Genomic DNA, 23,473 nt, shown 5'->3' with positions numbered 1-23,473 from the left:
TAAGAGCACACGCTAAACGTGCATCATCATCATGAGCCTTCTCCCCCTGGAGAGCAGGAGACGCGTCGTCGACTCTGGAACCACCGGGCCAAAAAAACATGGTGGCTACAGGACAAGTTTACAAGAGACACACGCAAATAAAAGCCACTGTTCAGAACAGAATTTTGGAATCCAAGGCTCTTCTCCTGCGCAAAGGCTACCTTTTCAGATGCAAACACTCCCTAAATGGAGCTTGGTAACAGGCGAAAAGGTTTAAGAGGAATCATATCACAGGAAAGTTTTAACAAGAGATCGGGTGCACGGTACCAAGTGACCACGAGACTAGCGCTCGCCGGAAGATGTGAATACCCGGACTTCCTTGGACGTGGATGCAAAATATCCATAGGATGGATGCTACCGGCCGCGTCACTGGGGATGCAAATATCGAGAAACCCTTGGGTGCGGCTGCAAAGTACTATCTCTAGGATGTTGCTACGTAATAAATGACTCGACATCCACCTCCACTACCGGACATTCCTCACTGCATATTTGGCTAGTGTCCTGATCCAGGCAGCAAGCCTCCAGGCAGCGATCGTGACCCCAGGCCGAGAAAATCGACGGTCTGGGTTTGCTGCCTGGCTCAGGCAGCTGATCGGAGGCAAGAACCAAACAAGCCCGATGCATGACGACTCGAGTTGACTGTGGCGCGTGCAGTGCCTGCGCCTGCGTGCTGCTAGCAAACACACCATCTGTATCATCTCAAGCTTTAGGCTTTTTGTCCCTAGTGAGATGCAATTAATGTAATAATATAAGATATAAGTATCCACTATCCTCCTCGACAATGCAACACGTTAACCCGTCGTGGCAATTGCATTTTGCCAAGTCGCAAATGAAATGGGGATGGGATTGAAACTTCCGGTGAACGCACATAATAAACCTGCAAGAAATTAAGCAAACAAAGCATGGCGAACGATGATCGATCGATTTTCAAATTAAACCAAAACCAAAGGAGTTTGCTTGCATGCATGTATGAGTACAGCACACTAAGCTTAATTAACCAAACATTACAGGGAAAGTTGCATTGGTCCAGCCATGGGAGGTCCGGCCGGTCCGCATTATTCTTCAGCACCGAGCGCGCACGCGCACGGTGGTTTGCTCCGGGCGATTGATATGCTACAACATGTAAAGGTACAACACAAGCGAAGGCGGCGGCGGCGGCGGCGACGACGACGACGACGACGAACAAACTGGAGGCGCCCGGAGCTTTGATTCGAAGAGAGCTCTTGATTTATCACACGAACCCGGCGAGGTTGAGGGTGACCTCCTCGTCGGACGGGTTCAGCTGGAACTCCCTGGATGCCATCTGGACGACGTCGACGTCGTCCTGCGGGTTGGCGGGGGCGGGGGCGGCGGCGGCGGCGGCGCTCGGCCCGGCGCCCGCGTCGCTGTAGTAGGAGTAGTGCGGGCCTGCATTGGCGTTGGTGGCGGCGTAGGCGTCGGCGTTCGGCGCGGGAGAGTGCCACGCCTGCAGGTGGTCGACGAACGGGTAGGTCATCATCAGGTTGTCGGCGGAGTAGGAGGCCGCGGCCTGGTGCTGGTCTTGGCCCATCATCGTCATCATCATCGGCGTCGGCGGTGGCGTCTGCTGCTGCAGCGGCGCGCCGTAGTAGTAGGCGTTCAGGTCAAGCCCCAGGTACGGCTGCGCCGCCATGTTGGGGTTCCTGTTCATCGCCGCCAGGTTATTGACGGCCGACGAGCTGCTGCCGGCGGCGGCGGCGCTGAGGTACAGCCTCATGGCGGCCGGGTCGAAGCCTCCGCCCGCCGGGGCCGGCGCCGCGGGCGGGCTGACCACCTCGCCGCCGTACCCGACGTTGTTGTACGAGGACGGAGGGGAGTCGTCCGACGGCGCCGGCGGCGCGGCGGCGAGCTCGTCGGGGCGCAGGCTGCGGATGTACTCTTCCAGGATGGACCACTGCTGGCCGGGGGGCGCCTCCGCGTTCTTCTTCTTCTTCAGGCGGCGCTTCGCCTTGAGGCTCCTCTTGGTGGCGTTCCAGTGGTTCTTGACGGAGTTCTCCGACCGCCCCTCCAATTTCCTCGCGATCAACGACCAGCGGTTCCCGTACACCTTGTGGGCCTCGATCAGGTTCATGTCGTCCTCCTCAGTCCAGATGTTCTTGGCCTGTTTGTTGCAGGACAGCGGTGACCATCAGCAAACGAAGGATCAGCGTAATGCAAACAACAAGTGTACAAGATTTTGCAGCATGCATACACCAAAATCCACCTTATTAGATCTACCAAATCCGGCATGTTTCTGTTGTAAACTTGCAATTTCAAATTTAGGATGATACTACAGACGGCCGAATTTTTTGCTTCCAGCTCTGCAGTGCCTACTATATCAATCAGTGGTTACTCGGTACTAGTAGAACATCAAACTTCCATCACATAGATAGGCACAACATAACCAAAGATTTAAAAAGGATTCCTGCACAATTAATTCGTGGCCTTGATGAAGAATTGCCACACATAGTGGTCACAGTAAAGACACACATGCATCTACTACTCCACTAATTCTTCCGGAGTAATTAAATACCCACTTTCCAATGGTGAGACCAAAATTTAGCAGGATTTGTAAGCAGGAATTAAACGCAAGGAATTCCCCTCAAGAACCATGTGACGGATGGAGCAAAGGCAGATCCATCGTTCCCCAAATAAACTAGCTACACAAATCACTTCAAGCTTTGCACGCATCAAGATCCAAGAACAAATTAAATTAAACGAGGAGAGGGGGAAGAAGATGTGCATCCGCACCTTGTCGATCTCCGGGCGGAGGTGGTTGGTCCACCGCTCGCGGCACTGCTTGCCGATCCGGCCGGGGAGGTGCCGGGATATCGCCGCCCACTTCCGGTCGCCGTACATCTCCACCATCGCCTTGAGAGTTCTGCGTGCGAGATCAGCACGGATAGATCGAGCAATCAGTATACAAGTTCATCTCGCGGCGTCGATCGATCGACCAGAAGCTGGATCGATCGGTGAAAGCTCAATTCCGGCGAGCAAAAACAAGACGAAAATCAAGAGTTGAGGAGTGTCTTACTCATCTTCTTCCTCGGTCCAGGGGCCTCTGAACGCCGCCAGCCTCCGGACGCCAATGCCGGCGCCCGCCGGGGGGTGCTGCTGGCCGCCACCGGCGGCCGCCGCGACGCCGTTCCAGGTGGCGTGCAGGGCGCTGGGCACAGTGCCATACCCGCCGGGCGCCAGGTACCCGCCGTGCTGGACCATGTTGCCACCGACCGGCGGCAGCATGCCGCCGGCGCCGAGCAGGAACGAGCCCACGCCGGCGGGGAACATGCCCGCGGCCGCCGGCACCACCAGCTGAGCGCCGCCGCCGAGGTGCACGGGACCGGCTGCCACGCCGTGGCCGAAGCGGGCCGAGCTCCCACCGTCCATCCGCGCCCCCACGCTCGAAGCTCCGAGCTAGGGCCGGGGGAATTGCGGAGGAAGGCCCCGTTAAGAATTTCTTCTTGGGGGAAAAAGGGGGAGAAACTAGGAAACTAGCAGTAGAAGAAGGGTCACCGCTAGCAAGTGAGGATCCACTGTGCCGGTCCGGGCCGAGACTTATAGCGGGGCCACCGCCGCACCTACCGTCGATATCGGCGACTGTCTGTCGCATCCGACGGCCCACGAGCGCTCTTGTGGGGGACCTTCCAACTCTCTCTGACCGGCTTCCCCCAGAGTTGACCTTATCTCTCCACCTCACTGCCCACGAGCCCTACGCGCGCGACGTGGACGGTGGGGGAGCTGCGCGGCGTGGACCTCACCTGTCAGTGCCGCCGAACTGGCCTGGTGCGGATATCATGACCTGCTGGTTTTATTGCAAGGGATACGCTCGGATCTGTGGGCAGGCGAGTTTGCACATTGCTCATCCCGTTCACGGGGATACAATACAACTTCGTAATTTTTGGAAGGTAAAAAAAACGCAGGGGTGGTGGATTTGATGGCTGGGTGAAAAACAGTGTACGCAACTCATATTTCATGAATTTGGCGCGAAAACCGTTCCTCCCATGTCGCGACTCGTGACAATGCTAGATTGGGCGAATTTAAGGAGAAAAGTGACTGTTAAGCCGGTACAAGGGAAACGTCATGTATGGGAGCAACGGAGGTGAGGTCCGGAACGACAACCGATTGGCGGTTACTTGGTAAAGCCGTCATATATTCTGGGAAATAATTAGCCCCTAAAGAATTTTGTCGTCTTGTATATGATGTATGTACGGTTTGCTTTTGGAATGTACCCGCTGGCACGACGGTTATGAGAATTAGAAAGCAACGGATACATCCTATATTCCAGGGATGTGGCGCGAAATTCGGCTTTTTCCATGCCGCGACGATTCTAGGCTTGCGAATTTAAGAAGAAAAGTGGCCGTTAAACCGGTATAGCGGAAACGTCATGCATCAGCCTAGATAAGAGGCACAAAACGACAAAATGATTGCCGGTTACTTGATAAAACCGTTGAATATTTATAAAATAAAGTCTATGAAGAATTTCACCATTTTTATATGGTGGAGCAGTTAATCGCATCCATTTAAATCACTCATAGGTTGGGCGCCAACAATGTCCATGTAGCCATGGAGTGTGGTTGTGCGAAGGTTATATGCGAGCTAGCACGATATATCTCAAAGACAACGGTAAATATTTCAATTCACGTTTTTTTCAATCTTCAGATCATAAAACTCGGGAGGGCATTGTCGCGTAGATGAAAACAACAAGTAGAACCGATGAATTTTGTACTTCTCCCTCATCATCTCCACTCGTGTTTTTAAGGGGAGGGGCAGGTTGAGTCAAAAAAAAAACAAAAAAGGGAATATCTTGATGGACAGGCCGTGGTCTGCAAGGCCGTTTGGGCGGCCAGCCCCATTCGGTACCTGTTGAAAGATCCAGAGCAGGAAAAAAAAAGGTGGGAAAGGAATAGGCGCGCAATTAACATGGAAGGCGTAGGAGCCGCAGGGAGCCATCCGGCTGTACGGGTGCAAATGTCATACCTCATGGAGTCATTACCGGCTGGTTTTATTGCAAAGGAGAGATGGATACGTCGATCCCTGGGCTGTACGGGTGCACATTGTTTAATTTATCCCCTTCATCAATATGCAGTATGTAATTGGGAATAAAGGTACCAATGCAAGAAGAGTAATGATCTGATGGCGGCGGAAAAAAAAATCAGAGGTGCAATGTAAGTTTATTGGGTTTGGCGCGCGTTTTTTTTTCATGTCACGACAATGCTTTTGGTGAATTTAAGGAGAAAAGTGTTCGTAAAGCCGGTATAGGGATAGCGTCATGCATTCTGAGCAAGATGAGAAGAAACGTGAAACGACAACTGATCAGAGGTTACTTGATAGAACCACTTCTTCAATGAAAATTAATCTCTAAAAAGTTTACAACTAGTCTCACATCTGGTTAATCGCTTGAGTTCCTTTTTCGTCGGTTTAGCGCGGGCAATTGCCATGGCCGCTGTGCTAGGAAACTAGCACGCACGCAACCCGAAAAAAGAATCTCGCATGCATGAAGTACTAAATGAAGTCTATTTGCAAAATCTTTTTAGGGATGGGTGTAACTTTTCGCGACGAATCTAACGGCGGTAATTAATCGATGATTTGTTACAGTGATGCTACAGTAACCTTCCTCTAATCGCGTGGTCAAAGACCTCATTAGATTCTTCAGGGTCACTAGCGCGGGGGTTCTGAAGTTGGTTTTGTGAACTGACTTTGTTTGACACCGTAATTAGTGGTCAAAATTTACTGTTCATAGCGCTTGAACCGAACCAAACAAGGCCCATGTGCCATGCGGGGTTGGGTTGGGAAGTTATGCATACTGCAGCTTTGTACGATAGGCAAATAAACATATACAAGACTGTTTAATTCCAGATTATAAATTCATACCAATCCCTTAATAATATTCAGGAGCACATGGTCGTGGAGATGATACAGTAAGTGGAACCGAATGATTTTTCATCTTGCTCGTCTTTTTGGAAAAAGGAATTTGCGATTGTTGAGTTGAAAAATAGAAAAATCGTATTAAAGAGAGACGTGAGCTGCTGGGCAGGCCTGCGGGACTTGCGAGTTGGCCCAGCACAAATCGTTAGTTGCTAAAAAGAACAAAATGAATTGGCGTCGCCCGGACTCGAACCGGAGACCTTCGGTGTGTTAGACTGACCCCAACAACGTGTGCACGCTCGGTGCCTCCTCCAACAGAAGAGGCACCGCGCGATACATTTTGCGCACAAAAGAGAGAGGGGATGCAAAAAATGCATCCCCTCTCTCCTCGAATGCATTCGGCGACAGCGGCGGCGCAGCGCGAGCGCGCGGACGGCGGCCCCTTTCTCCACCGGCGCCGGCCTCGCCCCGAGCCCTCCTCCTCCCTCCGCCGCCAGCCACGAGCCTCCTCCCTCCGCGACGACGGGCGAGCGCGCAGACGGCGGCCCCCTTCTCCACCGGCGCCGGCCTCGCCCTGGGCCCCCTTCTCCTCGAAGGCAAACGAGCTCGCAGGGCCAGGCGAGCCGCGGTCGCCGCCGATCCCTCCTCGGCGCCACCCCATCCTCACCGTAGCTGCGGTCGCCGCCGCCCCCTCCCTCCCTCTCCGCGCTCCGCGCTGGGCCACTGGAGCTCGAGCAACAGAGGCCCATGGCGGCCTCGAGCTCCGCCGCCTCGGGTCGACCGGCCTCGGCTCGCCGGCCGCGGGCTCGCCGGCCTCGGGCGCGTGGAAGGCCATGGATCTACGGCGAAGGCCTCGGATCTGCGGCGGCCCTCCTCCCTCGGCGCGGGGAAGGCCATGGCGGGCCTCCTCCTGTTCCTCCGCCGCCGGCCCGTCCTCCCGCCGCCTCCCTCCCTCGCGTCGATCCGGCGGCGGCGCATTGATCCGTCCGCTTGCCTCGTCCGCTCCGCCGGCCGCTCATCGCCGAGCCGAGCTCGAATCGGCGGAGGGTGCCACGCCGCCTCTCTCCGGGCGCGCCGCCATCGGCGAGGCTCGCCGCCTCTTCCTCTCCGCCATGCGCACGCGGGCTCGACCCCGCCTACTCTGCTCCGCTGGCGCCGCTGTCCGTTGTCGCTGCCGCGCGCGTTGCATCGCGCGCGCAGGGGCCGCGCCATGGGCACGCTCTTGCCCTGGGTCAAGGCAAGCGCCCAGCCTGACCCGGCCCAGGGAAGCTGCTGGGTGCATTGTTGGAGATTTTGGCTCGCGTTGTTGGAGATGGCCACTTTTGCTTGTACCCCAACGACGCGAGCACCTTGGCGAGCTGCTGCAGGCCGAGGTCGTCGCTCGAGGACACCATCCTCGCCACCGCGGAGTGGGCGGGAGGCGGTGGGCTCGCCGCCTCGCTGTCGTCATCGTCGTGGCCGTGGGCTCGTCGACGGGTGGAGGAGCGGAGTCGGCCTCCGGCGCGGACCACCACGCGTCCTCCGCTTGCGGCGCGAGCGTGTGCAGATCCGTAGCGGCGACGGAGGAAGGAGGCGGCGAGGGCGGCTGGGGCAGTTCGATCGGCGCCGGTTCCGCGTCCGCGCCCATCGCCGCCACGGCCTCCTCGCCGGAGGGCGCCTGGGCGGCCACGGGGGGAAGAAGGGGCTTGGACGGGGAGCGGTGGTGGTGGGCATGGCCGTGGCCGTGGTGGTGGAGGAGGTGGCCATCGCGTCGTCCTCGTTGCTGGCCATGGCGGACGCACGGGAGGCCGCAGGGATCTGCAGGCGGCTGTGGAATGCGTGGGTAGGGTCGCCGCGCGTGGGCACCGACGAGGCCGCCGGGATCTGCAGGTGGAGCGGTGGCGCAGGCGGCTGGCTTGCGCAGGCAGCATTGCAGGCGGGTGGAGCGCTGGTGGCTTGCGAAAAGTCCTCCCTGTTTGTTGTTTTAGTCCCAAAAGTCCCAGGGACTTATGAAAAAATCTCTGCAACCAAACAGGGTCTTAGTTTGGAAGTTGCGATTGTTGATCTATGCTGTTTACTTAGTGTGTGCCACGTAAGTGTCTGCTGCCCGTACTTTTCAAACGCTGTCTACCTGCTTGCTCTTTATATTGAACTCATGTAATGACTAAAATTGCTCTTTATGGTTTTTTGGCGATATGTGCATTTGTAAACTTTATGTGTATGCTTGATCTTGGACATGTTGTGGAGAACATACCGGGACTACCGGATTTGCTTTCATTTCATGTGATTTTGAATTGGTCAAATGCAGCTGAATATTGACATGCCCATAAATAATTCTATAAAATGAATTTTGCTGCAAATTTAATTTTCATGAGTTTGTTTTGATGTGTTCTCTGTATGCTCAAGACAAGAAATGAAATAAACTCATCCACAACACATGTACATGATGCTATGTTATGCTTTAATGATGCTCATGATGGTGTGGCTTAAATTTTAAACACACTTAGAGCATTTGGGTTGTGACAATACCGTCCGTTGTGACACAATCCCAGCATGCCGAGGCGGAGGCATCGCGGTGGCAGAAAGCCACAGTGTTTGCAGTCTGCAGAGTCCGGGATTTCGCCAACCATCGCCGCCGCGAAGACGTTCGAGGAAGATGTCGTGCTATTTGGAAGGTATCTTGCGAGGCGAAGGAGTGTAAGGAACATGGCACCATTTATGCCATTTCAAGTGATTTTGGTGATCAAATGACAACACAACACTTGGACTAATATGATTGTTAAGATGACCATTCTCAGGCTTTTAGGTTCAAGTGATGACAAAGAGAAAGAGAAGATAGGCATAGCAAGGCCCGAAGGGCTGCCCCTACGGGGGTTCCGCTACCCGGTTAGCGGACGGGGGTCGAGGGGGAGCCGCCCCTCGCGGGTCTCAGGGCAGCGCCCTGAAAGCTCTTCGGTTCAGAAGCACCGGAAGAACCGACGCCAGTGCATCGGAGCATCCGGTGGTAATCGGAAGAACCGACGCCATGACACTTTGGTGCAGAAGGGAATCGAAGCCAAGTCAGCCTTTAGGCACCGGTTGAACCGACGGTCCAAGAAAAGGGCATCGGTGCATTGGCAGTCCTTTGTACCAGAGACGATGTCAAGTGCCCAGAAGAAGTTTCTTCAGCACCGGTTCAACCGACGGTGCATCGGTGCATACCACCGGTGTAATGACGTCAGCGTCCAGGAGAAGATTCCTTCAGCACCGGTTGAACCGGTGAAGCATCGGTGCAAAGCATCGGTTCAACCGGTGGTCACTGCGTCAGCCGTCAGGAGTCCAACGGCTACTTCGTGTTATGAGTGACCGGATGAACCGACGCTACCCCGCCAAGAGGCATCGGTTCTTCCGGTGGTACGTATATTTTCAGCTAACCGTTGGAGCAACGGCTACAAGACTTGGTGGCCTATATATATGCCTCACCCCGGCCATTTGAAGTGTGCTGGAGTTGCTGGACATCCCACACACACCCAAGAACATCTCCAACCACCATAGAGCTTCATTGTACATCATATAGGCTTAAGCACACTTGTGAGAGTGCTTAGTGCTTGCAATAGGGATTAGTTCTTGCGAGAGCTCCCTTGAGAGAAGTCTTGCTGCGGCAAGCAACTTGTGATCCGTCGTGTGACCCTCCGTCTTGGTGTGGAGTGGCAACGACACTTTGTGCGGGGGAAGAGGAGGCCCCCCTCCTTGGTGGAGAAGCTCCGTAGTGGATTACGGCCGGGTGACCGAGAGAGACGGTGGCGGTGCACGAGACTTGGTGTCTTAGGGGCACTTGCCTTTGCTTGCCGGCATCGCCTTGGCGGCGTAGTGCAAGACGGTGATCGGAAGAGCCTCGGTGTCCCGTGGACGTAGGCGTTTGTGCCGAACCACGTTACATGACCGTGTCTACTCGGGAGTTTGCATCCCTCTTGCACTTACCTCTTTACTTACCGCTTTACGTTTCCGCATTTACTCTATCTTGTGTACCTTTACTTTCCTAGTTAGTTTGATTAGGATTGGCTAGGTTGCAAGTCCTTTAGGGGTAAGTAGAGAGTAGCATAGATAAACCTTAGTCATAACTAGCATGTATAGGACGTGTTAGGTTTATCTTATGCAAGTAGTTTGAGCCCTAGGTTAAAAAGCGATTAGCGACCCTATTCACCCCCTCCCCCTCTAGGGTCGGACACCCCGGTGATCCTTTCAAGGAGGTTTCTCTCGAAACTGCCGTTCGGGCTAAACTTCCCCGTTACACCGCAAATGCTGGCGGATTTGAATGATCTCTTATGGGCCGAAATGGTGTTTGGTTTGCAGGGGCAGAGTCAGTGTGGGTGCAGGGGGCTCTTGCCCCCCTACCCCAGAAACGGGCCGCACGGCAGGGCGAAATGATTTTAGAAAACTCGAACCGGTAAAATAACCACAACCAGCTCAGCCTGTAGACAGGCCTGAAGCTGCCACTGCCGAGCCTAAGTCTGAAAAGTTGCCCGGCCCATAGCTCAGAGAATTCGTATATTCCGAATTCAGAGCTGCTCTTGCTTCTACATAGCTTCAAAGCCAAATCTGTCTTCGATCCTGCGCGAAGGGATGAAACACATGAAAGTTTCAGATTAGTACCCAAATAAGATTGAGATAAAAGAGGATTTTGCTGGCTTAGTTCTTACCTGCTCCTTTACATCGTATTCTGATTAGAAAAAACACAATAGCAAGCATGACCGTAACCACCGTTGCTGGTGCTCCTACAACAATAATAACTATAACATTCCTGTGACTTTTCCTTCTTCCACCTGCAGTCACAAGAAAATAAAGCGGCTGTAAAATTGGAATAAGATCTGAGGTGGCTGGCGACAACCGGACCTTGTTCTAAAACTGACCTGTTTTCGGCAGATGGAGGATGGGGTCGCCAGCAAAAAAACTTATAATCGACGAAATTGTAGAAGCAGCGCCATTGTCGCAATCTGGCGTCTCGCTTTCCCTGGAGCAGGTCCGGCATCCTCCGATGCAGATATGTCAAGCAGCTCCAGCAATCTTCAACAAGATTTTCAACGAGAAGATTTTGCTGGCGACGTAGCAGTGTAGTCTATCACTGCCTCGAGAAGATTTTCAACGCCGACGTTGAGCTCCGTCGAGGGTGCTGGGATGCTATATAGAAGTCGATGTCCCATCGCTGCTGGTGGCGGCGACGATGTTCTTGTTGGAGAATCTCACCATGCAGAGATCCTGGAAGACTGTTGTGTCTTTATCGTAAAGACATATATGCATACCTGTAAGAACCGCCTAATTTGCACTCGAAACTGCCGTTGGGGCTGAACTTCCCTGTTGCACCGCAAATGCTGGCGGATTTGAATGATCTCTCATGGGCCAAAATGGTGTTTGGTTTGCAGGGGCGGAGTCAGTGTGGGTGCAGGGGGCTCCTGCCCCCCCCCCCCCTACCCCAGAAACAGGTCGCACGGTAGGACGAAATGGTTTTTGAAAACTCGAACTGATAAAATGACCACAGCCAGCTCAGCTTGTAGACAGGCCTGATGCCGCCACTGCCGAGTCGGAGTCCGAAAAGTTGCCTGCGCCATAGCTCGGAGACCTTGTATATTCTGAATTCAATTCAGAGCTGCTCTTGCTTCGCGTCAAACACTAGTAATTATAAGATTCCATGGTCCATCGCTCCATCCACCGTGACGAAAAATGATGCCATACCGCACTATCAGTACAAATCCAAACCGAAATAGCAAAACAATCTTTAGGTTTGGTTCATCATCGCATCATATATGTCAAGCAACTATATATCATGACAAGGTCTGCCTCCGAGAGTTAACAGCACGAACGCAAGTCACTACAGGTTTATGTGATTGTGTCGATGTATATAGGATCTTTTTTTCCACTATCAATAAAAATATACTGTGTATATATAGTTTCTAAATATTATTAAAACTTATTTATCTGCATCATTAAAGAAGTGTGCTGGTATATATATAGTTTCGTATATAAATATTAGAACCGATTACGACTAAAGAAGTGTTAAGACTTCTGGTGGTCATAGATCTCTTTTAGATCTTTTCAAACGTGTTTGGTGTTGGGTACAAAATCCCCACCTCGAACATTTTTTTGGTCATTTGTTTCCTACCTGACTTTACTTGATGCCTGACTGGGCTGGATCGCTGGACCTTAGAGACAATACATCACCGTTGGCGAAGAGGTGCCATAGTGCCATGGCCGTACAGCCCTGCTCCACCGTCTTCCCTTCCCCGTTCCCAGCTGTCTCCACCGTGAGCACAACCTCGATGGATATTAAGTCACAAAAAAAACCTCCTCTTTTGTTGGGCCTAGGCACCCCCGCGCCGGTACAGTTGATCTCGCCGTCGGCTGCCCTCCGGCGGTTCAACAAGGTCCAAGTGGAGCCAGGCGGGGCGAGCTCGCCTTGTTCTCGCGCAGCGTTCCCGGCCCCTCACCCGGTCGGTCACCTCGGTCAAAACCTGCCGCAGGCGCCATGCCGCCATGGCCGGCCCGCTCGGTCCACTCCTCTCTCTATCTTGGGCCTAATGCCCATATAAACTGGCCCACGAAACTCTCTTAAAGCCCAGTCAAGATTAAACGTATTCCCTTCTATTGTGCCATTTTATGGACCGCCCATCACTTTATGGACCGGCATGTTAAATTTGGGCTCACGAAAATATTAGCTAATAAAACTATTTTAGTCAAATTTCATCTCTTTCTCTTCTTCGGTGATCGCACCAGAAGCTCAAAACGGCTAATAATTTGGGATGAAGTATATTTTGGTACGGTACGAGTAATTTGTTGAAGATACCCTTATTACAGCTTTTTATCTTTACAAGTGCATGTATACCAGCAAAAAACTATGAACACCAGCACAAACTACAAAGTGTGTACAAATGCATGTGTATTGCATAACTATACTATCACACACTGAAGTCTAACGGAGCTCTTATACACACAAAAGAATCGATAGATTCAAAACACAGCTTTTGACCTTCATGGTTTCCTTGCAAGATCCCAGAAACATCTGGTGCATCTTTGTTCAAGGACGACCATGCAAGTATGCAACCAGCCATTCGATAGCACTGTGACACACAGTATTTCCTAGTTTCTGATTAGAACACACAACAATGATGGAGATAGCACATCAGTTTTTCCCAGTTGTGACTCCAACTACAACGTTGCTCACCTGTGTATAGTGATAAAACGAAATAAATCAGACCTAGGTTCGACCACAGAATGGGAGAAGATGCAACTCAGTAAATCGAGGTAAAATGGAGCTTACTAGTTTTCCTTTATCATCAACTGTCATAGGATTCTCAACAACAACAGTTACATTCTGGGGCTGAGATTTAGGCTGCAAGATGAAAACCCGTAAATCACTCCACACATCAAGAACGATTGTTAAACCATTAAATTTTATTTATGTGGACTTACAACAGAAGTAGATGAGGTACTATATGCAGATCCATTAGATGCTGGCCTTGCAGATGGTGTGGGTGCCACCGTATTTACCTGAGATTCAGAACAATGTTATTCAAAATCAGAACTTGATAACAAATTGCATTGTAAGTATGCACGGAATGATATCATACTCCGGTAGTAGTGATATGATTGCATATGGCACATTTTACTGAATGTGCTCCATATGGATACATCAAAGTTGTCTGGCAGTGGCCGCAGTTAACATGAGCTATATTATTCACTGCATACAATAGAAATTACTCATCTGTAAGAAGGGATACTTTCACAAATGGATGAATATTAAAAAGTAACTAAGAACAAAGCTAGTGAGAAGAGGAATAGAAAGGGAATCAGTAGAACCTGGTCTAACAAGATTGACTGTATTGCAACATGAACACCTTACAGTATCTGCACTTCGAGTATACATCAGCAAAGTTCGACAACCACCACATATAAGCTGAGCCATCTCTAGCCCTGCATTACAAATTTAAATAACTTCTATAAGCACATCAAAATAGTGTATCAAGCACTATAAACCATTTATGAACATTGGGCACGCTTCATGCAAAAAGGTTAAGGGAGGGAGGGAACACAGTCACACAGAAGGTAAAACATTGACAGTGTGGATTCGCCTCATTTAAAAATGACTAAAGTACACCAGCAGTCCCGAAACTTGTTATGGTGTGTCAATTAGATCCCTACACTCTTAAAAATGCATTTTCATATCCCTAAACTTGTTTCAAGGAGTTACATAGGTCCCTAATCTCTCAAAATGCATTTTTAGTTTCATAAACTTGTCCCGCGGTGTCATGCAGTCCCTAAACTCTCAAGATGCTATTTTTAATTTAATATAAATATTGTTTTGCTACTTTAAATTTAATAAAATTGCTATTTTGACTTTCACTGAGAATGCAAACAAATTATTTTAATAAATTTATACAAAGTGCATGCAAAATATAAATATTTAGTAGGAAATATTCAGGATAGCATTGATATCTCCATGTTAAATGAGAAAACTATAATATCTACCGTTGATATCAAATGATCTAGATTAACCTATGATGTATGATTAATAAGCAGCTAATTCAGAATTAAAATGGTCTTAATGGTATTCTAAATGAATTGGCTTAAAAATAGTTTAATGAACAATCCATTTTGAATAAAATTATTAATGGCAATTTTCAAGGATATGAGAATTCACCTTGAGAGTTTAGAGATTGAAATGACACATTGAGACAAGTTTGGGGACCTAAAGATGCATCTTGAGAGTTTAGGGACCCGAATGACACCTCTGGACAAGTCAGGGATCTAAAAATGCATTTTGAGAGTTTAGTGGCCTAGATGACACCTCGAGACAAGTTTGAAGACCGCCCACGTATTTTACTCTTTAAAAATGAACAGTCAATAGGCTGCATAATGGTATAATATGAATGGAGAGCAGAGGCAAGCGCAGATACAAATTTCCAACAAAAGGAGACAGAAGGGGAGGATAGAGAATTGTAGCTTGCTAAGATAGAGCATTTCACCAAAACTGCAAGGGGTCAGCTTCTAATGTTCAAAATGCAGGTGCTGTAGCTTTTCAATTACCACATTCTACCAAAAGCAGGTGCAGAAATATGCTGATGAAAGCAATCAAAGTTTTTTCAAGTGACCGACTGATTATTTTTCCAATGACATTGGCTCACTAAATCGATTCAGGGATGGTATTGGGGAAAATGAACGAAGACAGAAGAAGGGGTGTGACAGATGGAACGCTATGGATCACACATGCTCGTAAGAATGACAGAGGCCCACAGAGCATCGTTTGGTGAGAACCTCTGAAGGTAAATTATACAGGGGCATCATGCAGTACTGTTATACAGGGCAGAGAGATATGGGAGAAGCTTTATCAGGAGAAAAAAATGGGAGAAGCGTCGGTACCCTAAAAAATTGATTTATCCCCTTTTTTATTTAAGATAAGATACACATTCCCTGTTTTTCATCCAGAAGGCCAAAGCCAAAGATAACAAAACGCAAACTAAGCAGATTAGCATGAATAACACTGGATAACTGGAATACTCCCGGTTCAAGCACGAGCAGCATACAGCAAAACATGGTATGGGCAAGCTTTAAGTAACAACCGATTTTCCCAACCAAACTGAATTAAGGATAAAGTGTGACATACTGACATGTAAATTCTTGTCCAACCCGTTCATGTGTGTTGCTAAAGTAAACAGATCCTCTCACAACACCTACCAGACAACGTGAAACCCTGCATCTCACTATTAAAACATTACCGCGCTATAATGTGAAAGTTTAACATCACATTCTCCTCCACCGCCTAGCTGTTTCGCGCTGCCAGAGCACGGTTGCCTTCAGAGGCGACGGCCGCCGCCTCCCAAGATCAGACGAGAAAAGGAAACCAAGCATCCAGCACGTACCTGGTGGCGGCACGGTGGTGACGGCCTGGCACACCGCGCAGCAGACGCTGGGCGCCCCCCGCGGGTAGAGCAGAACGGTCCGGCACGCGTGGCACACGATCTGGCTCTGCATACCTGGAACAGGAGAAGAATGCCCGAATGAGCAGCCGGTTCCGACAGAGATCGAAACCCGCGAAAGCGTACGACCCGAGCAAGGAGCAACGACCGCTCGGGACCCCCCCCCCCCCCCCCCCCCCCCCGCGCGCCGAATTCGATCGGGGGGCGGCAGCGAAATCGGTCGGCCGATCGATCGATCAACCAACAGCCAACCAACGCGTACCCACCGCCAATCCAACCGACCCCACCAATAACCGGGGAACCACCCCGGACGGATCCGAGGTCGACCGAGACCGGGCCCAGCGTGAGCGGACGAGGGCGAAGAGGTCGGCGAGGCGACTCACCGGCGTCGGGCGCGGGATGACCGCCCGCCCGTCTCCGCCTGCGGGAAGTGGTCGGCGCGGGAGAGGCGGACGCGAGCGCGGCGTCGCTCGTCTCTCCTCTCGCCGGCGAAGCGAGGGGGGGCGTCGGTTCCGGATTGGATTTGTCTGGGGCAGGGGAAGGGAGGGGAGGAGCCGAGACGAAACGAGAGGGAGCCAGGGAGGGGAGAGGGGGCGATGGCGCCGTGCCCCGTGCGTTTCGGACTTTTTCGGCGCAGGACGGCAGGAGAGCCGACGCGGCGTTGTAGTTGTACACGCGCGGTCACGGCGTCACGCGGGCGTCGCTCGGGTCGGGGCGCCTCTTCGTTTCCTTTTCCTCCGGCGACCTCCTCCCCTTTGATTTTGCCAGGAAAGTCAAGTCAATAAACAATCACCCACGCGTTTAGTTCCAAAAACAAAAAAATTTGGGTGTCTCATCAATGTTTGACCAGATGTCGGGAGGGTTTTTCGAACACTAATTAAAAAACTAATTTCAGAACTCACTTGGAAACCGCAAGACGAATTTTTTGAGGCCTTTGACCGCATCATTAGCACATGTGGGTTACTGTAGCATTTATGGCTAATCATGCCCTAATTAGGCTCAAAAGATTCGTCTCGTCGTGTACATCCAAATTGTGTAATTAGTTTTATTATTTAATTACATTTAGTGCTTCATACATGTATTTCAAAGGAGAGATGAAAATTTTTGGTTGAAATTTTTTGAGAACTAAACGGCCCCGAAGATTCCAGCGTCCATTCCGCGGGGCCAAACCATCCGCGTGTTTTAAACTTTAAAACTGAACATTATTTGATTTTTTATCTTTGCGAGGGAAAATTTAAGCTGATAAGGATTTTTACAGAAGAAAGATAAAGGAGCAGACTCCGAATTATTATGAGACACTTTCTCCGTTCCAAAAAATAAGTCATTCTAAAAAATCTGGAATAAAGTAACAAGAAAATAAAATGACTAATTAATTTTTATATATACATATGTTTTCCAAATAGAATAAGAGGGTTTATTTTTTAAAACAAAATTTAGATTCTAAAGTGATTTGTTTTTTAGAACGGAGGACGATCTTTGACCTTTTCATACAAAGTCCTCTAGTATTTACTCTCATAAAAAGTCTCTCTAGTATTCTACGTAATCAATGACTTATGACGGTGGTTCTAGAATAAGATGGACAGAACGTCAAAGACCTCTTCTCTTGTCTTGTCTAATCCGTCTGTACAATACAGTTGACACATATCATCGTAGAGATTTTTAGTTTATTCAGTCCTAGCCTTAAGAAGCAAGTAAGGAAGCTGGCAGACTGGTCTTTCCAACAGAAAATACGTTAGCGCCCCCAAAACAAAAGAAAATAAAAAACGGAAATGCCGAGAGAAAAAAGAGGCTCCTGCAGACACCAAACGGTATAGTAGAAGCAACCAAGATATCAACAGTAAAATTTTCGCAATAATATGAGCCTGCAAATTTATGGCATCAATCCCTTCAACATGTTTCAACCAAAAAAAATACACTAGCTCTGTTAGGATGTTGTTCAAATCTGAATTATTTTCTACAGCTTATATCACAAACCATCTTATAAAAAGTGCTAAAAACCTGCAAGTTGCCCAACTTCTTATGTGCAGTTTAGATCATTCTTAATGCAAGTGTTATATGAGTTTCATTCTCATTAAATGAGATGCCACATAGGCAAAAGTGATAATATGTTATATAATTTAAGAAGAAAGAGAATAATAGAGTTTAGTGGCGATGAAACTTGGTGTACATAGAATGAGACTCCATTGAAAGGATTTGAGTTTTATTTACACACATTCATCAACTTCTATTGTTTACATGACATATTTGATCATTAATACCAATCAACAATCAAATGTAACATCTTATCTATGAAACTGTACAATGAAACTATTTTGTGGGAGGTGGTTTTATTCTAATATCAAGCTAACATGGCACTTTATTAACTATGCGATGACACTGTGCACTGAGATTGGCCTTATGTACAGGAGCACACACTAGAGCTTGTCTTTGCAGTACCGGTGTGCTATAATTGGTAAACATATTGGGGATCTCAATTGAAGATTATATTTAAGCAGACAAAGTAAACACATTATTTTCAAAGATGAAAGAATATAGCTATTTTTCCAATGCATGTAGTATAAGGATAATAATGTATCAGATTAATGGTATCTGATGCATTGAAACATAATTATCTTTTATCCTTTTACCTTCCAAACCTTAATCTCTCCCAACCTCGCTACTTGGTCTTCTTTCATCTTGATAGTGTCGGGTACCATGATTAGGGGCACCCTAATCAGGGGACTAAAACCACCCTAAAAACGCAAAACACATGCTGGGCAACCGGGCCCACGAAGGCCTACAGCCTCCTTCCAATCTGGAAGAAAGGAAAGGACTCAAAGAAGCCCAACATATGGCCCACGTACGCAGTGCGGCCCATCCGCACCCCCTCGGACCCGCGGAGTGATCTCCGCCTCACTCGAGGGCTCCCCGCCGAAGCCCTCGACCGCGCCCCGCGCCTCCACCTCGCTCGAGGGTAGCGAGCCTGCCCTCGGGGGAGCGGATCATCTCCGCCTCGCTCGAGGGTAGCGAGCCTACCCTCGGAGGGGTGAATCATCTCCGCCTCGCTCGAGGCCACCCCTCGACGGAAAGGACAATCAGCCCTTCCGCTCACTCGCCCGCCGTACGGAGGCATTAAATGCCAACCACTCCTCCACAGTGCCCGGGCCAGATGGCTCCAGGCCGCCATTCCTCACAGTGGCAGTGACCGGAGTCCCGTCCGCCAACTCCGGTCACTGCTCCGCCATTCCGGACGCTGTGACGACACTTTGGAAACCTGCGACGCAGTGCAAGACGTGCTCGGCACTGCTCCAGCCACTATACTGTCAACTCCCCATACCTCATTCGTACTTTCCCTTCCGTGGAGCCCTCGAACGGCATGGGCACGACCCTCGAAAGCAGCTCCAGCCTTGACCAGGACAAGACCTTGGCCTGTAGGACCCTCGGAACGCCGCCACGCCACGCCTGGAGGACGGTACCCCCCACAGCAATGACCACGCCGCCCGCTGGAGCCGCCAGAACGCCGGCGCGATCTCCACAAGACTAAGGACGATGCCCAGGATGACTGCCACGCTCGGCGCCATACCTCACAGTGTACTTCCCACAGTGCTCGACCACTGTACCCCCGCGATTCGGGGAGAAGACGACGACTTCCACGATCCCCTGTGCATGTACACCGTCCCTCCTTGTGTCTATAAAAAGAGGAGGCGGGCTTTCCCTTAAGGGGGTCGGCCCATTCGGTTGAACACAATGCTCAGCCCTACTCACAGAGCACATACGCTCTTCTGAGCCCTGATATTGGCACTCGACTCAATCAACTCCCCCTCTAGCAGAGACTTGGGAGCTTCCCTCCCTCTCTCGCCTCGCTTGTACCCCCTACTACAGGCACCCCCGGTGCAAGACAGTACAGTGCTCTCGCACACCCCTTTGCTGGACGTACGGCCTCACGGCCGGAACCAGGATAAACCCGTGCGTTATTGTGTTGCCTCTTAAATCAACATCTGGGACGAGGAACGCGCAGCATCATTTCTGGTTGGGTCTGGACCACCGGGTCAGGACCCCGACAGTTGGCGCCCCAAGTAGGGGCGCTGCGTGACATTTCTCTTTTGTTCCCATTTGATTTCCAGGGATGGCGAGCAGATCCAACCCATTCCCCATGGGCGCCTCGGATCCGCTCCCAGCAGGACATGTGATTTGGTTCGGGAGTCTTGAGTTCAGAGCAACCGGCAATGGTTACCTCATGGAGCTCCTCTTGCCTAGACGCAACCCTGATGCTCCGACTTTACCAGACCGGCGCAACAGGCGCTCGGCCAGCACTCGCGACAAGCGCGCATGGAGCGGCGCCGGACGGCATGTCTCAGCTCCCCCACGTGGGTTGAGGCTGCCATGTCGCAGCTCAGCATCGCGGCCGACGGGGCCACCGCCTCGTCATCACGTGCCTCGGCGTCATCTACACCGACACCATCATCGACTGCAACCCCAGTGCCTCCCAGGGGGGGCGCGACTGCGCCGTCACCCTTTCCCTTCGGGATTTGCAGCACTACCACCTACGCCTCTTTGTCCAGCACCATCTTCGCCGAGTACGAGGATCTGCCGGGTCATCACCTCCTGTCGATCCGCAACCTCATCGCATCATCTCCTGACGACTCCTACCCCGAGACGGCGAGCTCGATCGCCGACGACATCAGCTTCTTCATGGACAATTTCACGGCTGAGGAGGCCGAGGACTACTCCGGGGTCCGCGACCCCAACGATTTACGCTCGATCCAGCTCGCGACGGCTTACTGCCTCACTTGCTCCGAGGACTCCAGCGAGGGGGATTACGATCCCACTCGGGAGTGCTTCATGGCCGAGCTCACGGATGGGCAAAACAACAACGCTTCGGGCAATGACGGGAACGGCGAGGCAGACGCGCAGGCAAATCAACCAGTGGTGCCGTCCGCGACCCCTTCTTCTTCGTCAAGCTCGGCGGCGCGGCAGGCACAGCTGGCGCAGCTCAAAGAGCTTCAAGCCAAGCTCGACGAGCAGCGTCAGCAGACACATGAGCTGCGCACCGCACTCGAGCAGCAGCGCAACGCGCGTGGCGCACATATCCAGGCAGCGGCACGCGTTGCCCGATAGCGGATCCTAGCCGATGACAATGTCGACAAACCGCCGAAGCTGAAAACGGCCGGCGAAAAACTCGTCGCTGCAGCCTACCTACTCCAAGCAATGCCCGAGTCGTCGACGACTTTGGGTCGCAACCTGCGCCGCGAGGCACAGGCGCTCATCGAGCAAGCTGTTGCGCAGCAGGCCGAGAGCTCTGCGTCTCGCATGCGCTCGATAGTCCCGAAGCAGCCCGGTGGGACTGCACGACAGGACCACGAGGTTTCGGTGCACACTCCACCAGGAGGGAGGGGAAAGGCAACCACAGTGCGCGGTGCGAAGGCACCCTCGGTGCACGATTGCATCGGAAAGACTCCCGCAAGGGAGCGCGTCCACGACGCGCACGGACATGACGACGACGGCGACGCCCGCAACATCATCAATGGCAGGAAGTACACCCCTTGACGGGGTGGACGTTTCAACCCCGAACATGACAGGGGCAAGTCACCGGAGCCTCCGGGCACCCGTGTGTTCAGTCAGGAGATTCGTACCGCTCCTTTTCCCCACGCTTTCGACAGCCCACCACCCTCGTCGAGTACTCGGGCGAGACCGATCCCGCAGTCTGGCTCAACGACTACCGCCTAGCATGCCAGCTGGGCGGTGCGACGGACGACGCGGTCATTATCCGCAACCTTCCCCTTCACCTTGCTGACGCCACACGAACGTGGCTTGAGCACTTGCCCGCGGACCAGATCCACAACTGGGCCGACTTAGTCCAGATCTTCGTGGGCAACTTCCAGGGCACGTACGTGCGCCCTGGGAACTCCTGGGACTTCAAAGGGTGCCGGCAGAAGCCCAATGAGTCCCTGCACGACTAAGTGCGGTGCTTCACCAAGCAATGCACCGAGCTCCCTAGCATCACCCACGTCGAGGTCATCAACGCCTTCCTCGAGGGCACGACGTGCAGGAACCTAGTGCACGAGCTTGCGCGAAGCCGTCCCGCCAACACCAACGAGTTGTTCGACGCTGCCACCAATTACGCCGCCGGTAGGAGGCCGTTGGTGCCATTTTCGACGACAAGCCGAACAAATGCAAGGAAGATGCGCCCGCAGAGGGCAGCAACGCCAAGACCAACGCCCCCGCCAAGAAACAAAAGCTGGGGAAGAAAGGGAAGAAGCCGACTCCACCAAACCAGCGTGAACCGGGGCAGGCGGAAGACTCCGACGAGGCCTTTGTCGCTGCCCCGAACCGCAAAGGACCTCGAGGCCCCCCTCGAGGCGGTGGCGACCTGTTCGACGACATCCTCAAGAAGCTATGCCCTTACCACAAGAGCTCGGTCAGCCACACCCTAGAGCAGTGTGAGATGCTCCGGAAATACTGCAACCACGCCGCGCATCGCGACGAGGATAAGAAGAAGGATGCTGGCGACAAAGGTGGAGATGACGAGTTCCCCCCGGTGGAGAACGCATTCTTCATCTTTGGAGGACCGACGACAAACATGACCTCTCGGTAGCGCAAGCGAGAGCACCGGGAAGTCTTCTCCGTCACCAAGGTCACGCCATCCTACCTCGACTGGTCGGAGGACACTATTTCCTTCGGCTGCGAGGACCACCCCGACTACATCCCACACCCGGGACGGCACCCACTTGTTGTCGACCCCATCATCGACAACACCCGCTTCTCCAAGGTGCTCATGGACGGGGGCAGCAGCTTCAACATCATGTACGCCCACACCTTGGAGCTCATGGGGATCGGATTGAACAAGCTCCACCCCAGCAAGTCGCCATTCAATGGCGTTGCGCCGGGGAAGCGAGTTCAACCCCTCGGCCAGATCGACCTACCCGTCTGTTTCGGCATGGCAGGAAGTGCTCACCTTCGAGGTGGTGGGGTTTCGGGGAGCCTACCACGCCATCCTTGGTCGTCTCTTCTATGCCAAATTATGGCCATCCCCAACTATACCTATCTCAAGCTGAAGATGCCAGGCCCGAGGGGTGTCATCACCGTCGGCTCCTTGTTTGAGCACGCCTACGAGTGTGACGTCGAGTGTGTCGTGCACGCGGAGGCTCAAGCGGAGGATGAGGCCCTCGCAGCCACCCTCGACAAGATGGCAAGCGAGGCCTTGGACTCCACGCACCGACACGCGGGCCGCTTCGAACCCGCCGAGGGTATCAAGAAGGTGCCCCTCGACCCGAATCACCCCGACGACAAGGCGTTGCAGATCAGCGCCACCCTCGACAGCAAATAGGAAGTGGTGCTCGTCGACTTTCTCCGCGCCAACGTAGACATCTTTGCGTGGAGCCCCTCAGACATGCCTGGCATACCGAGGAAGGTCGCCGAGCACTCCCTTGATATCCGACCCAACTCCAAGCCAGTGAAGCAGCGCCTGCGATGCTTCGACGAGATAAAGCGCCGGGCGATCGGCGAGGAGCTGCAGAAACTTCTGGCGGCCGGATTCATCAAGGAGGTATTCCATCCCGAGTGGCTAGCTAATCCTGTATTAGTGAAGAAAAAGAATAGAAGCTGGAGGATGTGCGTAGACTACACTAGTTTAAATAAAGCATGTCCGAAGGTTCCCTTTCCTTTGC

At 51.9% G+C, this 23,473-nt stretch overlaps 2 protein-coding genes across 3 annotated transcripts; both read right to left on the bottom strand.

The window, feature by feature from the left end:
• Nucleotides 1–1,044: 1,044 nt before the first annotated feature.
• LOC120693257 (transcriptional activator Myb-like) lies at nt 1,045–2,911 on the bottom strand. Its single transcript, XM_039976665.1, has 2 exons — nt 2,788–2,911; nt 1,045–2,158 (listed from the first exon to the last, which is right to left on the bottom strand). The coding sequence occupies exons 1-2, from the start codon at nt 2,902–2,904 to the stop codon at nt 1,271–1,273; spliced, it is 1,005 nt and encodes a 334-aa protein (XP_039832599.1). The 5' UTR covers nt 2,905–2,911; the 3' UTR covers nt 1,045–1,270.
• A 9,736-nt stretch (nt 2,912–12,647) lies between these two features.
• On the bottom strand, nt 12,648–16,474 carry LOC120691542 (protein LOL3-like). 2 transcript variants are annotated; one of them, XM_039974628.1, is made up of 8 exons: nt 16,211–16,474; nt 15,771–15,884; nt 15,519–15,611; nt 13,711–13,824; nt 13,482–13,591; nt 13,324–13,401; nt 13,172–13,243; nt 12,648–13,075 (listed from the first exon to the last, which is right to left on the bottom strand). In XM_039974628.1, the coding sequence occupies exons 2-8, from the start codon at nt 15,880–15,882 to the stop codon at nt 13,034–13,036; spliced, it is 621 nt and encodes a 206-aa protein (XP_039830562.1). In that variant the 5' UTR covers nt 15,883–15,884; nt 16,211–16,474; the 3' UTR covers nt 12,648–13,033. The 2 variants fall into 2 exon arrangements, with proteins under 2 accessions (XP_039830562.1, XP_039830563.1); XM_039974629.1 differs by lacking the exon at nt 15,519–15,611 and having other exon boundaries at nt 16,211–16,473.
• Between the last annotated feature and the right edge of the window lie 6,999 nt (nt 16,475–23,473).

This window comes from Panicum virgatum, chromosome 9N (assembly GCF_016808335.1).
Source record: "Panicum virgatum strain AP13 chromosome 9N, P.virgatum_v5, whole genome shotgun sequence".
NCBI lineage: Eukaryota > Viridiplantae > Streptophyta > Magnoliopsida > Poales > Poaceae > Panicum > Panicum virgatum.
The sequence above is the reverse complement of the archived record's forward strand: the minus strand, read 5'-3'. Positions and strand labels throughout refer to the sequence as shown.